Source organism: Haliotis asinina, chromosome 3 (genome assembly GCF_037392515.1).
Source record: "Haliotis asinina isolate JCU_RB_2024 chromosome 3, JCU_Hal_asi_v2, whole genome shotgun sequence".
Taxonomy (NCBI): Eukaryota; Metazoa; Mollusca; class Gastropoda; order Lepetellida; family Haliotidae; genus Haliotis; species Haliotis asinina.
In genome coordinates this window covers 20,481,056-20,497,105 of record NC_090282.1, presented here as the reverse complement: position 1 = coordinate 20,497,105, position 16,050 = coordinate 20,481,056, and the positions used below count along the sequence as shown (strand labels likewise).

Genomic DNA, 16,050 nt, shown 5'->3' with positions numbered 1-16,050 from the left:
CTGCTGAGAGATATATGTATTTAGGTATGCGTGCACCTGTAATAATACACATGTCAAAATACGAGCAAATGTTTCATGTTACTTTATCTGTAAACTTGGCACTGTCTACATGAATCTGAGCAGCAGAACCCTTTCAAGAGTCCATTGTACTGCTGCAAGCATGTAATAACTGTGGTTTTATTGCTGTCTGATCATGTAAGTAAGCCTACTGAGGTAAAAGGAAGTAAGGTATAAGCTGGTGACATAAATCTCTAATTTTGAAAAATACAAACCCCCCAAAAACCATAAACACATTGCTTGCTATAGAAGTCGAGCATGGAACAATCAGTCAGTGTTTATAATGCCAAGATTAACGCCTTGGTGTTGACACGCTCATGTATCAGTTTATACTAGATCAAGATGAAACACTGTCTCTTCCAGGCCTCTGTGATCTTGTCATGCACGTTCAGGACGTTGCGGTGTAAACCTAGAGCCTCTTGTATGTGTATTTGTGTGTCATTTAAGACTGTATGGTTTTGAAGTTAAAGTTCATTTCAACACTGGCGGCATGGTGAATACAATCTGGAAATATGCATTGAATTTCTATGCAGAGGAATAATGATGAATAGAATATACCGACGAGTCGATGTGAATTTTCTGTTGTAGCTGGAGGCGGCAGTCGGTACGCGGGGTTTACCAAGACCCAGCCAGTCGTTTCTGATTACAGCTGCATGCTCTATGACCTCAACCCCGCAAAAACTGGCAATATGTAAAGACTTGCAGAGTTAAAGTAGGCCAAACACGCTAGTTAGTTGGCTCAAAGTCCATACCCAATAGCCAGTGTATTTACGCTTTGCAAATAGGAGAGCTGGGAGATTCGCTTGGGATTTCAAATGTCAAATTTAAGTGTAGAGTCCCAGTAACAAAAATGGAAAACCGACTCACCTGCCTAACAGTTTAGACATGAGAAAGAATGTCGGGGTAGCATAGTGGTTAATGCGTTCTCTCTTCACCGCGAATACCCGGTTCGATTCTATACTGAGGTGCAATGTGTGAAGCCAATTTCTGGTGTCCACTGCTGCGATATTACTTAAGTAATGCTAAAAGTGGCATACCAATTATTTATACATGATCTACGTTATGACATATCTACATGTTTAGCATACGTGTGATTTGGATTGCAACAGGAGGTTCGCTGAATTATTATATCACATGGCACACAAGATGAAAATACGAAGAATATCGACTACAGTCTGTTTTCATTTGAGATCGATGAGTTGCTCACTAGCACAATATCTTATTATTGCAAGTTACCCAAATTTTGCACATTCACGTGAAATCAACAGACCATCCCCGATACCTTGTCTCATAATTTTGGACACCCGAATAAAAAAATGTGTAGTGATTTTTCAATTTCACATGTGCAACTTGCACGCCTGGCTGCTCTGTCACCAAGTGGTCCACCCTTGTAAATTATTGTAACGTGTGGACACAACCAAACGAGCCTGTCTTAGAATCTAAAGCGGACATGTTTTTTTCATTTATGATATCAAACAGAATACTTTAAACACTCAAATTCAAGATATCTGAGTTAGGTATAGTTCACGAGTAGTCTTCACGTGCACTAAAAAGTACCAACTAGTCTAAAGAGGGAGTAAACGGGGCAATATCCCAGCAGTCCATTACGGGCTTTACAGACTATATTATCCAGGCAAGGAATAGGTGAGGTGAAACAGGGTCTAACGTCGCACTTAAGATTATTTCGTTCATATGACGACATGTGCGTGGTGCCATCTTGTGCTAGCCAAGCCTTAAGCTCATTGGCTACCATGCCGCAGTTAAGCATGAACACCCCACTCACAATATACTGACTCTGTGTCGGCCAGTCCTTGATGTACCCATTAATTAATGTCGAGCGCCAGACAGAGGTAAACAATACTATAGTTTAACGTCTTTTGGTACAACGCAGCGTGGGATCGAATCCGTGACCCCCCGTTCACTGGGCGGAGGCTCTAATCACAACTACTATGACAAAAACAATGACACAACTCAGAAACATGAGTTTTTACAAGTATTTAAGCACGAATAAATGTACATTTGACAAGACAAATCAATTTTATATACACTTCCTATGTATCTATGTGTGTGTGTGTGTGTGTGTGTGTGTGTGTGTGTGTGTGTGTGTGTGTGTGTGTGTGTGTGTGTGTGTGTGTGTGTATGTCCCTATCTACGAGGATGTACGCTAAAATAAACCTCTTCAGCATCCATTCTACGATTACAACATATAATAAGCAGGGACTCTGACTATGTCAATAAAGCTAAGGGAGTAATCTACATGTAAAATACTGATCCAAATTTTGGAAAATTATGTTCCTATATAAGTCAGACATAAAACTAAAAAATAATACAGATGAAAGATACTCGTTGTTGGTGATAGGCTCATGTATCAGATTAGGCTGGATCAAGAAGAAATATTGTCTCTTCTATGCCTTTGTAGTCTTAAAGTGCATATCCTGGTGGGCACTACGTTAATCTAAAACCTAAAATCTAAAATCCTCGCTTGTAGTCTGGGACGAGGCTAAACGTTCTGAGTCTCAAAGTATATGTCCCACAACGAGTACATTGATATTTAGCAAAAAGGAATCCGTTTCACAAAACTCTCGTAAGCCTAAGATCTAAGATAGTTGAAAAGATTATCGACATGAGTTCAAATCATGACACAAATTCGCGAATTCGCAACAAAACTTTATACCAAGACGCAGCTGTTTGCGTGCATGACATTTGCACATGCGTTTCAGCAATCAGACGCATGATCCTCGCGCAGTTCATCTGCACAAGGTTTGCAGTTGCTTCCTCAAAGTGAGTATAGCAGTCAATCTTCGATGTAATTAAAATATTGAAAAAACAAACACAAAAATCCCCCATATGTATGTACATAACATATAGCAAGTGCTTGAAAAAGAGTTAGAACTTTTGATGGGGAGTATATAAAGATTCTGATAGAGCCTCTCAAACGTTCCTTGGTATGGCTTTGCACTTGAAAGGGGGAGCATTGTTGGCAATACCCATTATTCCTATCAGGGGCTGCAGCGTTCCACTTGGAGGGACGAACTTGAACCTCTGAAGTAAGGTGGTGAGAATCAGGAACAGTTCCATACGAGCCAGGGGCTGTCCCAAACACGCTCGACGTCCTGCCAAACAGTAAGTATAAGAATGATTACTGCATGATATAATGAATGACATATCGTGATCTGACTGCAACAAGAGGTTCTTAAAAACATTATGTCATGTGGAATACAACAAGAAAACGCACGATTATTGACTATTCTACATCAAGGGGATCAGCGTTATGTAATTATACACGAGGATAGCTCTCTACATTAAAAGGCCAGGTTAAATTTTACGGCTATAATTCTAGCAACAGTACGTCACCATTTAGTGTGAACAGATACATGGACAGTTAAGCCAGATCCCTCTTACTATCTACAGATTAAAATACACGAATGCATCAAAGAGGATTCAGGTGATTCTGATGGTCAGTCCCGGGTTAAGCTCATCAATTCACGGAGCCTGACCACTGAACACGCAGCATAGTCAGAGAAAGGGGCATCTCCTAGAACTCACTGCCCAGCCAAAGCCAAAACGAACCTTTCGGAATATGTGCAGACACACCTGCATTGCGTGCAGTGGCACACGGTAGCTCTTATTAGCAACAAACCAGGGTATTCTCCCAATGTCAGTCAAGAGATTGTGACGAACCAAACGTACATGGTAAAGAACAGTTTCTTGCGAAGCCCATAAATTTGTTTCCCTATGTTAGTCAATATATTGGGAGGTACCGATCATACGTGAAAAAGAAGAGTTTCCTCAATCTTGAAGGTCACTGGAGTGTCAAAAGGAACATAAACTTCTCCAAGCATGAAGAAGACGGTCATGAAAGAACAGAGACATCATGTCGTTTAAGATACGGTGTTTGTTCCAGCGATGGCACTTAGCTTTAAATTCATTACCTAAAACAAATATATTATAAACCGCAAAATCACACAATGCCGATGCGATTAAGAAGCGATCGTCCACAGCAGCTAACAGAATGCCCCCGTGCCACCTTTTGCCGACTTCATTCAAGCGAACAAATCAGCAAAATTACTCTGTACGCGGCGCATAGGTCGTTCAGAGAGCCTTCTCAGTCTATATACATTTACAAGATTATTTTGTTCAAAGAAAGCTGAAACTGTTAAAGATTTGTCAAAATGTATGTAATATATCCAGAGAGGTTTACAATAAATACATGTACTTAAATGTCTGTATCACTCTCCAGTGGCATCTGTGTATATGTTATGTGATGTGCATTGCATTGCATCGTATTGTGTTGTACTTTATTCTGTCTCATATGTATATATCTTGCCAATGCCATCCTGGTGTACAAGCGTATATCAGTGGTACTTCCATTCACTCATGTACCACCGTTGGTGGAAGCTGAGAAAATAAAAACCTTCGAACCTTCGGAACTTGAAAACCTATGTCTGTGCTGTTTGATATGGTACTTCGAACACTTGGTTAACACTCATTCTACCATGACTGTTAGAATGGAGATAAACATACCGTGTTGGAAAATCATTTGTATAGAACGAAATTCTGGTATGATTCTTCAAAGGCATTTAGAAGTTGGCATAGTAATACATGACAATTTTATGGATAGCTCATCAACCTGATGAGGGGACTAGGATAAGCCCCGAAATGTCGTGAAAATAAACCCAAGAAGTTGATATCCATAAAATTGTCATGTATTAGAAATTCTGGTAGTTCTAAATTTGATTTACAACTGAACGTGTAGCGTTATATCAAAGATATATAACGAAATAATTGGTCTAAATTTGATTTAAAACTAAACTCACTCACTCACCCTTGGCTCGTTTATAATCACTATGCAAAGTTTCTGATCATGAGCTCAGGCGTGCTTCACAAGAGGATTATCAATGATTGAAGGAAGAGCAAGTTGTGGTTGCATGCGTTGTCTGACATGAATCTTGTCAAAACTACAGTTGTATATGAAAATGCTTAAGTACTGATTTCTTCCCGAATCGTCCCCGTCCACGGTTCTAGCTAGTTAGTTCAGTGAGCATCATCATGAACAATGAACAGCGCTCATGGGATACAATACATAATGTGAACCAAGATAGTCAGCCTGACCACCTGATCCCCTAAGTCGCCTCTTACGACAGGAATGGGTTGTTGAAGATCAACGGGTGCAGCAGTAGCAGCAGTAATAGTAGCAGTAGTAGTAAACTACGATGGAAATGAAAAAACGTTTTATATTATATATTCAATCAATGTCTTACCAAGGGAAAAGGCCACGAATTCGTCTCTCTTTTGGAATTTCCCTTTATCATCCAGAAAACGCTCAGGTCTGAAATTTTGAGGATCCCCCCACGTCGCCTGATCGTGAAGCACTGAATTTAGAACGGGGATAACAGTGACACCCTTGGGAAACGTATAGCCCATGAACTGGACATCGCTGGTGACAGTGTACGGCACAGCCGTGGGCACCATGTCTGCGTGTCGCAACACTTCTGTATATGTAGCCTCAACGTAAGGAAGTTTGCTTTTGTCCATCATCGTGGGTCGTCTCTCCAGACCAATCTGTTCTTTGATCTCCTGGAAACACTTCTCCTGGACTTCCGGGTAGTGGAGTAGATGTAGAAGTGACCATTTGATGCTGTTGGCGTTATCATACGTTCCGGGAGTAAAGATGTCAAGCAGAACCATATGTAGGTGACTTTCTAAACAGAAATGATTATCCTTATTTCAGACAGAGCAAAAATAAAAGTAAATTGTCTTTCTTCCGTTAACGCTTAGTATTAGGGTAACTAAGGAGGTTTTACATTAAGCATCAAGGACAGGCTTCCTTTACACTATAAGGTGTTCCCAGTTGCATACAAGTGTGTCATCTAACACAGACATGAGTCCTAACATATAATTATCTTTACCATCAAACGTCTCGCCTCCCTTCTTGCTGCGTCGCACCTCTTTGATGAAAGCCGTGGCAAAGTCTTCAACGTTGTCTTCGTCATAGTTGTCGAGGCGCTCCTCAACGAGTCGAGCTACCTCTTTATGCAGTACCTCTATGTTTCTTACAAGACTTTTATAGTTAAAGAAATCTCCAGGTAGGTATCTCACGGCTGGGAACACATCGAGAATGTTTGAAGCTCCGATGATGCTGAAAATCTCTTCCACTGCGGCTATCAGCTTTATTAATCGTGGGTCATTGTAATCATAATGCTTTCCAAAGCAAAGATCACAGACGATGTTGGATGTAGCAAAGTGGATCGCTCGTTTGCAATCAAATTCCTCTGAACCCTCTTCCTCGATTACTTCCAAAAGTTTATTCAACTCTTGCTGTATTTTCTCTTCAAGGATTGACCTTCCGAAACCAAACTCTCTTAGAGTAGTGACAGCGAACTTTCTCATGTCCTTCCATGCGTCCCCGTTGGTGCTTAATATTCCTGCAATATAAAACACAATGATATATGTTCTTTGTTGAAGTCACCATGGAACATGTGCGGAACTTCTGTGTTTGAGATTTGTGGTATAAACGCAGTCAGTCTACACACTGTACCACTATGCACACTGGACTGCACCATACTGTGCAGAGGCCAGATACATGTCAAAAGATCTGGGTTAGAATTGCCATTCAGCGTCCAATCCATTTCTTACCAGACAGGTTGGGTCAGTAGGGAAAGCTCGTTACATACCCGGGATATTGCGGAGTGTGGCGTTAAAATATATCACTGGCTCAAATCACCTTGTACAGACATTCTTCAACACACAAACAAAACATGTGCAGAGCATTACGTGGCGAGCTTGCACTTGATGACTCACAAAGATGATATGACAATAACTTCAGTTGATAACATGTCAAGATTCACACCTGTTTACATGTAAATCAATGAAAGCAGTACAACAATTTCCATTACCACGTAAACCGTTTCATGAATCGTTATGAAAGGTGTACTAAAGGCCAAACTTTGGTCGTATGCTGTATTTACCAAGTCCATATACTGCCTAACGAAGCTTCCATTAAGGCTCCCGTCAACATACGGCGGTACGGCGGTGTGACGGGTAAGCGTACTGTTCGGAAACTACCCTCCCATACTATCCCCCCCCCCCCCCCCCCCACACACACACACATATATATATACACATATAAGGGGTCCGTCTAGTGGTCTAGTGGTTAAAGCGTTCGGGTGTCACGCCGAAGTCCCGGGTCGATTCCCAGCACTACTACAATGTTTGAGGCCTATTTCCGGTCCCGATATTACTGGAATATTGCTAAAACGGCGTTAAACTAAACTCACTCTCTTGATGGCGTATGTAGTACGAGCCAAAGATTCAGATAAAAAACGTTCCCCTGTAGTGAATGTGGTGTTGTCCATGAACCCAATAATCCCAGAGTATCGCCACACCTGCTTATTTATTTATCATTTGGAGATTAACGCTGTTTTTTAAATCTAACCATTGATGTCAAACACATTTTACTCGCATATGAAATCTGGTCCGTTCAGTTAAACCGCAACGTTAACGGGATGTCATACTTCCATTAAATATATCTAAAAGGTCTCATGAATCACTGTTCTTATTAAGTTTGTCACGTTATTCTGTCACTTGGCCTTTCCAAGCATTTGACGATATGTGTGTCCTCTGTGTTTATCTAACACCAAACCTCATTGGATGTATTACCTCCTTTGACCTTTCATTTGTGGCCTGGTTCACAAAGTGTGCCGCGAGGAGTTCCACTAAGCCCAGCCACGACATTACAATGACGGTCTTTCTGGGGACCTTACACGAATTATCGACCCACGTGTCGTTACAGAAAAGTGTGTGTGTGTCATTGTTTACATTTCGCCTCTCTAACCACAGAATGTCTTAAAGAACCACTAAACTCAATTTTTGGTACTCTTTTTATCACTGCACATGAAAAACTTTTGGTTAGTCATAAACGAAACACCATTTTCTTTAAAATAAACTTGTGGTCAATTAATACCAATAACTCTGTCGCCAGAGCCCTACAGTGACGTCATAGAAGGAACGGTTTCCAGTTAAATATATGGAAAATATGTAGGAAGCTCGTCATTTTGCTGATTTCTCGACGTCACCAAAGACATGCCGAATTGTTGTGTTGCCGTCAATTGTTCCTTGGGGTCGGGTGATGGTGTCACTATGCACAGATTTCCACCAGACTCCGTAGTTTGTGCTTAAATTGGTAGTTAGTGTGTGCGAAGTGAGCCTTGTGGAAGCCTGTGGTATATACTAAATCGGATGGTTCGCCCCCTACCATGCTTCCAGGATAGAAAATGGGGTTCAAGTTTCATCGAGTTTATAAAATCAAGACTGCTTACTACACATTGCTGATCAAAAGAATTTTGCATGGATATACCGCTTTCTTCCTAGGAAACGAGGTTGTGGTCGAAGTGACAATATTATCGTAAGTAATATTATATTGAACCCTTATATTGACCGATTCCAAGACTGAAATTGTTATGTTATAAGCAATGTCATGTAAAATCCTAATGTCCGTCAAGAAAATACATATTTTACTACCAGTAGAAAGTAATTTTGATTTTGTAAGTCGGTGAAAACAAACTTAAATAGCATTCATCCTCAGACAGGGCGCCGCCATTTTTGAAAATCGTGAAGTCACGGGCTAAAGTCCGTTAGAATTATTGAGATTATGATTTGTTCTCATCAAGTTAGAAAATCAAAACTAGTTTTACTGGTAGTTAAGTATGCATTTGATTCATGGCCAAAAGGATTTTGCATGACACAACTTTTAACATAAGGACTTCTTCCAAAGGAAGCAAGGTGGGGGTCGAAGTGACATTTATATTGCAAGCAATGTTATATTGACCTCCACCTCACTTCCAAGAGTGAAATTGTTATGTTATAAGCAATGTCATGTAAATTCCTAATGTCTATCAATAAAATACATATTTTACTACCAGTAGAAAGTAATTGTCCTTTTGTAAGTCGGTGAAAACAAACTTAAATAGCATTCATTCCAAGACCGGGCGCCGCCATTTTTGAAAATCGTGAAGTCAAATCCATTTGAATTAATGAGATTATGTATGGTTTGTTCTCATCAAGGCAGAAAATCAAAACTACATAAATATGTATTTGAATCAATACCAAAAGGAGTTTGCATGACACAGCCTGTAACATAACCTAAGCGAGGTCGGGGTCGAAGTGAAGATACTGCGTGATAAATTTCTTCACTTGCTACATTTACTTGGTTTGTAGCGTTCACTCACCAGTATGTAGACACTTGTCAATATACGTCTTTATACTTAGTCTCATAACCCTAATTACTTTATAATCATACTTGTATGCATTTTGAAACTTAATAAAAAGAAGCGATCTGCGAATGTATAACAGGAATGTAATATGTAGACATTTCATAGTTTTCCTATATGAATCATACTTCGCACCCACGGCCTAGTGTATGTCGTCTGCACCATTACACTTAACGACGAAAACAATGATTCTGTTGAAAGCTACGACAACGTATTAAAAACAAAAAAATGCAAATATTAAAATTAAAGTTATAGGAGCAATGTCATGCTATTACCTTCTTCGAGGAATGTATCCATCAATATCCACAAAAGCAAGTGATATATAATTCATCTGCAGATTTCCCGAGTGATGTGTCTTTTAACAGTCTGATATACCAAAACGTGAAGTATCGTTTCAGGTTTTTCACATTGCTGTATAGTTTCATTGGTTAAACAAGGTAGCACACCTGGCAACTAATTGCATAATGTGCGTCATTCTTTTTAAAAAGTTAGGCAATAATGAGCAATCAATGTATTGGCGGATAATCCTTTGAAGGAAGGGCGTTGTTTTACATAGACACAGACACGACAGAGTGTATTCAGTATAGATTAGTAAATGTACATACATAAACACTACCTTTTGACAAATCCCCTATTTAAATCCCCATAAAACTAACTAATCAATCAGCGCGTTATCGGGTAATCCTTTGATCGATCCAGACAAAAGAAATGCCAAATGGGGGCCTTTGTCGGATAATCTAAGTGGCGTTACCACTAATTATACCAGTTATAAATTCATTAACTGAGCATCAAGTGAATGATGACAAATAACGTGTAGGTTTATACCACCTAACACGGATTACAACCTAGCGACACCAAATGATTTTGACAGAATTGTCTATGAAAACAAGGGTTGTAACTCGAAAACTAGGCAAAGCAGGAGACAAAACTAAATGATAGTAGATTGTGAGAACATATAGCTTTCATTTTTCCCAACAGCTTTCGCGATTTCAGGTTTGTACAAACCTGTAAACGAAACAGTTCAACCCCTGAAATGTAGATGAATACTGCACAGACCCTCATTTCTATACCCACTATTACGTCACGGAGACGCGCCGCTCTGATTGGTTGAAATTTCGTTTGCGGCTGAGAATTTTGCACTGTTAACAAAAAGGTCGATTTGAGGTAATTAAAGATCGAAATGAGCATTTTTAATGACGGAGTTTCATTTATAACGATGTCAGCAAGAGATTTTGCGTTTGTACCCAATTAGAGTATATGTGACCTTTAAAGCTGCCAATATAACGTTTTCTTTCTTTGAATGGAACGGGCGTTATTCTGGTGACGTAATTTTGCTCTAGATTCGACAAAAATGCTAAGAAATAATTCTAAGTACCCTTTCCCGGTTTTCTTGTGTAAATATAAGGCGCGTCGCCCAGCAGCTAGTGTATAGGCCGCCATTGTGCAGGCCTTGCTGGGATCAGAGGAATGCCAGCGTAGAAAACCCCAGGAACCAGTTTGTGACATTTTTTTCTGGAAAAAGGAGGCATCAGACATGATCGTATTATGGATTTCCGGATGATGTTCCGATAATCAAATAGAAATCTGGATATCCTCTTACTCAGTTAATAAAAACAACTTTATAAAGCCAACACCTGAGTATTTATACCACATGTTTGACACACTTCGTTATAGCGCGAGCAAACGCCCCGTCCGAAAACATGTGATGTCTAAAATCATAAACTGAATATCCAAAAGCACATCCATTTATGCATGCTGGATATACTGGAAGACCTGAGGGAATGTTCATGAAGCTATAAACCATGAAGATGTATTTTCGTTGTTATATTTTCTTGTTATATATTAACCAATTCTGCTTTGAAATCCTTCATTTACTTCGGGTGTGCTAGAATTTGAGAAGTACATATTATCTAAGTAATACCGACGAGGTATTTCTAAAGTTGTGCCACAGGTTGCGCATAGATACACACAATGACAGCTTCTTAATGCATGCTAACCAATCACCTACCTTTGCCCTTACTGAAAACAACTGTAAGGAAGGAATGAGGGCGGTCAGAAAAAATGTCGGCGTTCTTGACCAGAGCTTCCTTGATAACATCGTAGCCGTTAAGGACGATGACCGGCTTGTGGAAGAGGTACACGTTGAAGATGTCGCCGTACTGACGTCGTAGATTGCTGAAAGTAACTCGGGGGTCGTCTCCCATTTGAAAAATATTGCCAACCAGTGGCAGAAGAGGGGGTCCGGGGGGTAATCCATCTGGACGCCGTGTTGACAGCCATAGTATTAATAATACTACGACAAACACCAGTATCAGAGATGCATTAAACATCAACATCCCCACTAGCAGTGCGATAGAAGCCACTAGGGCAGCAGTGCTTGAGGTTAAGAAGGCTGCCATTTCGATGTCTACTCGTCAGATACAGGACTGGTTAGATTGCTTGTGAGTGACTCCGGACAATGCGCATCTGTGGCCTCTCGGCAACACATGACGCCCACACGTAACCGGATGATTGAATGATTACTTAAACACTTGAAAAAACCCAATTTAGGGGCTTTATGCGTTGAGAGAGCAAATGTGGGAAGACCGATATCCATTGGGGAAATGTACAAATCCAACTGTTACCCTATTACTAGTCAGACATAATGGACAACTGACATTTTAAAAAATCAGTTTTATTATCTCTTATGGCATATCTTTCATATTTTATATAAGGCTTATAATGCCCTTATTATTCAAAGCAAATACCTTATTATGCTAGTCACTTAGTCCTTAATGAACTAATTAGGACTGATCTGTTGTCAATGTAGGTTTGAGCTTCCTCCACCCTCACTCAAGTGTCTGACAACTGGGGTATCTCACTAATGGGGCGTCTCACTAATGGACATCACCGATTGATCTAGGACAATGTACAGTATCAAATTCATGTATGGTATGTATGGTTCCTCGGTTTTTTGTTAATTCTAACCATTTACGAATACGGTAACGACATCTGGATCTGTTATTAGCAGTCCAAGTTGGATAGTAAATTTGGAACTGCATATCCATTCGCTATATTTGCTATATTTGTTTGTTTGATCATAATGTTTTTCAACCTGTGGTCACACATCTCCTAACAAGATCACGCATCTCCTTTCGCATAGTAGTTCTTACCATAATATTATATATGACACATGTGCTGTAGTGTCATCTTAGTGGATTCAGATGGGTCCAAACTAAACCAAGTTTACATGCACATGCAAGTTTATATACACACATATAAAGAGTTTTTCTTGGCTGAATTAAACTATATTCATCACTATATGTGTTCGAATAATGTGTAATGCTGCAATGCATCCACCAGTAAGGTTCTGATCTTCGTTTTTTAGACATTTAAAGGAGATGTTTCTTTCATTAGGGTAAATAGAAGAGACAAAACCCGTCCAGGGCCCGTTTCACAAAACTCTCGTAAGCCAAAGATCTCGTACCTTTTCTCGTAGCATTTGCACCTCCTATGTTACAGTATGCCAGGTACAAATGCTACGAGAAAAGTTACGAAATCTTAGGCTTACGAGAGTTTTGTGAAACGGGCCCCAGGTCCACATGAAAGATCTGCTAAAGGCATTCACCTTCCATGATTAAACTGGAACAAAAGTTTGTAAAATCACAACAAATGTGTAAAAACAAACTCATACGTTCGCCTATTAAAGACACACCCAACAGTTAATGAACTGTAGTGGGTATCACTTGACCCCTATGCTTTTAATGTCGATGGATTCCCCTTGACTTTACCAAACAACTTGACACTGACCATGGGTTCTGAAGCGCTAATTGATGTTCCCGATTTTAGTTTAACATATAAAATCCCCGAGAAAGAAATAGAGCTGGTAATCTTCCTCTATTATGAACATTCAACAACGAAAGTAGTACCGTAGAAGTGCCTACGTATTAATGTGCGCTTATTAGGCCATCGTTTTCAGGCAGATCGAACTCGATAAGGGTAATTAACCAATAAGATTACCCAAAACACTCACTATTGGTCTACAATTTACCACGATGACCGCATCAATACGAGGTTTTTACATCTTGCATGAAAAGAAAAAAAATCCAGTGAAGATGACGAACAAGAAGAAGAAGTACTTGATAACTAAGTAAGTCAATAAGTGGAAACGTTAAGGCAAATCGGATGTGAAAATTAATCCGTGAAAGACAGAGATGGCACCAGGTCTTGAGCAAGGGAAAGCATGTTTCCCATGATACATACTTTATTTTGAGGGAAACATCTACCTCATGTTCTACTCAATGTATTCCACACTGATTGACAGCATCTACATTACACACCAACGAGGAGTGTATGGAATTTCCCATCAAAAGTCTGGCATCCCTGCTTGTTCTGCTGAAAACGCAAATCACCATTTTAGTTGAGACCGTTATATCAAACAGGAAACTCGCTTATGTTTTGCCAAAGCAGAATGTTTAAGAGGTTGGATACAAACTGTCAGTATGTCAGATACTGCTAAGTTTGATATCATTTTGTAGACAAATGTGTCCCGAATCTAATTATGTAATAAAAATAGCAAGTCACTATTAATTATATTTGTTTGACATGTGGCATCCCCTTGTACAGTCTGTAAAAGTAATATGTGAATTAAAGTTCTCTTAAGAATGAACTGTTTACTTGTATTATTTAAATTTTCAAGGCAGTATGCGGGATCTGACACATTAAATGAAATAAATTTGTTAAGATTCAGATAACGCTTCTCTGGGTATACCTCGGGATAAATACTGGGGCATTTCGAAGCAAGATAAAGGGAAATAACTGCGTAATATAAATAAGCGCTCCTGCAGTCACATCTCGTCGCATACGGTATTTGCACAACCAACGGTTTCCAACCTCTTTTATGCCCAGTGCAATTTCAAGCTATACATGTTCTGAATTTTCGGATATGTAGGTCAAAATAGAGACTTGTATTATGAGCAAACATACGCCCATGCAGGCTGTCCCCGCGTGATATCATGCAGTCACCGAGACCAATGACCCTGACCTCGCGTTTCTGATGGTCTCATCATGGCAATGCACATTTGAGCTAATGTGTTTGTTCCGAATCCCAGTGGGTACAATGGACAAGGACCTCGTATTTAACTGGTTAGATTCTGACCTAGATTTTATAGACACCGGTGATGAGCCTGTCTGTGTTTCGTAGGTACATTTACTGATGTTAAAGTTCTGTTACATTTCTTCACAGTTCTAACTGCTCTGTTAATTGCACTGTATCGTCACAATATGTGAAGACTGCCCAGATTAGTGGGTGGCTTTAATTTAACGCCTTTTTTTATCAATATTCCAGCAATATCACTATGGGGGCTTCACTCATAGTACCGATCATGGGAATCGAACCCCAGTCTTCGTCTTGACGGGTTAATGCTTTAACGACAAGGCTACCCAAGCGCCCCTACTACTTAATTAAATCTAGATGTAGGCGCAAGAATTCGGAAATTTTCTGTTTTTCCTTACTCCTATGTTTTATTTTATTATTTGACTGCAAATGTCAGACATGCTTCAATAAAGGCTGTACACGTGTAAGAGTTCATTGTGAGTCAGTGTTGTTTTACGCCGCATTTAGAAATATTCCAGCAATATCGTGCAGGGTATACCGGAAATATCGCATATGACTTATGAAACATAATAAGGACCAAAGAGGATCCATGTCAAAGATATATTCAGAAGAATGCAGCGGTCTGTTATATGATATTATACACTATTACAAGATACCCGGGTATCATTCTTTTAAAAGGTTGAATCCTGATTCTGTTGAATGGAAAATCATTTCTTCAGTTTCGGACAATCAGTTGAAAATGTTGAAACAAGTATGAAAACATCATCAACCTGAAGATTATATTTTGAAAATTGTGTGCTTGGGTGTGTGTGCGCGCGCTCGTGTGTGTGTGTGTGTGTGTGTGTGTGTGTGTGTGTGTGTGTGTGTGTGTGTGTGTGTGTGTGTGTGTGTGTGTGTGTGTGTGTGTGTATTGATGATTTGAAATTATCAACCTGAAGATTATATTTTGAAAATTGTGAACATAACAATCCAAGCTATCAAAGGTACTTCTTTTTAAGTTTTAGATATTTATTGAACATAATACTTTAATCTTGGAAACATGCTTTAAAGCACTGTCGCTCTATTCAAGTCAGTAACTTGAATGTTAACCAATATGAGATAAAATTAGTGAAAGCACCAAAAGGATTGCAGATGCAGATTTGTTTATGATAAACTTATTTGTAATGATAAACATTTATTTATTCTATTTTGTGAACTGACTTTAATTGGAAAATATATTTACAATATACAGGAAGGGAATGCAAGATACAAGGCATATAAACTTTCAGTATAGATTTCAATAGGGTATTATTTACAAATAAAAAGGAATTGGTCAAAATGAAAAAAAGGTGCTAAGAGTTTGTGTTGTTTTTGCAAAGATGTAAATTAGAATGTGTGTCATGTGTACGGGGAATGTCAGGAGACACGAAACCTTTTGGATAAGCCTACACTTTTCATCCATACCCACTGAAATTATCAAAAAAAGAACATGATTTGCTTTGACAGTCAACGTGAAAATAGACTACTAAATCAACACTGCTGCGAAGAGGCATGTTCACATATGCCTTTCTAAACTTTTTCTTCCAAACCTAACTTAATATATGAAAAAAAACTCTAAAAGATATATCCTTTATGGAAAGTCAGATATCA

At 39.3% G+C, this 16,050-nt stretch overlaps 1 protein-coding gene across 1 annotated transcript; it reads right to left on the bottom strand.

Annotated features, from left to right (window-relative positions):
* Nucleotides 1-2,037: 2,037 nt before the first annotated feature.
* LOC137276637 (cytochrome P450 2C3-like) lies at nucleotides 2,038-11,786 on the bottom strand. Its single transcript, XM_067808248.1, has 4 exons — nucleotides 11,335-11,786; nucleotides 5,967-6,482; nucleotides 5,319-5,759; nucleotides 2,038-3,170 (listed from the first exon to the last, which is right to left on the bottom strand). Exons 1-4 carry the CDS (start codon nucleotides 11,723-11,725, stop codon nucleotides 2,989-2,991), a joined length of 1,530 nt encoding a protein of 509 aa, XP_067664349.1. The 5' UTR covers nucleotides 11,726-11,786; the 3' UTR covers nucleotides 2,038-2,988.
* Between the last annotated feature and the right edge of the window lie 4,264 nt (nucleotides 11,787-16,050).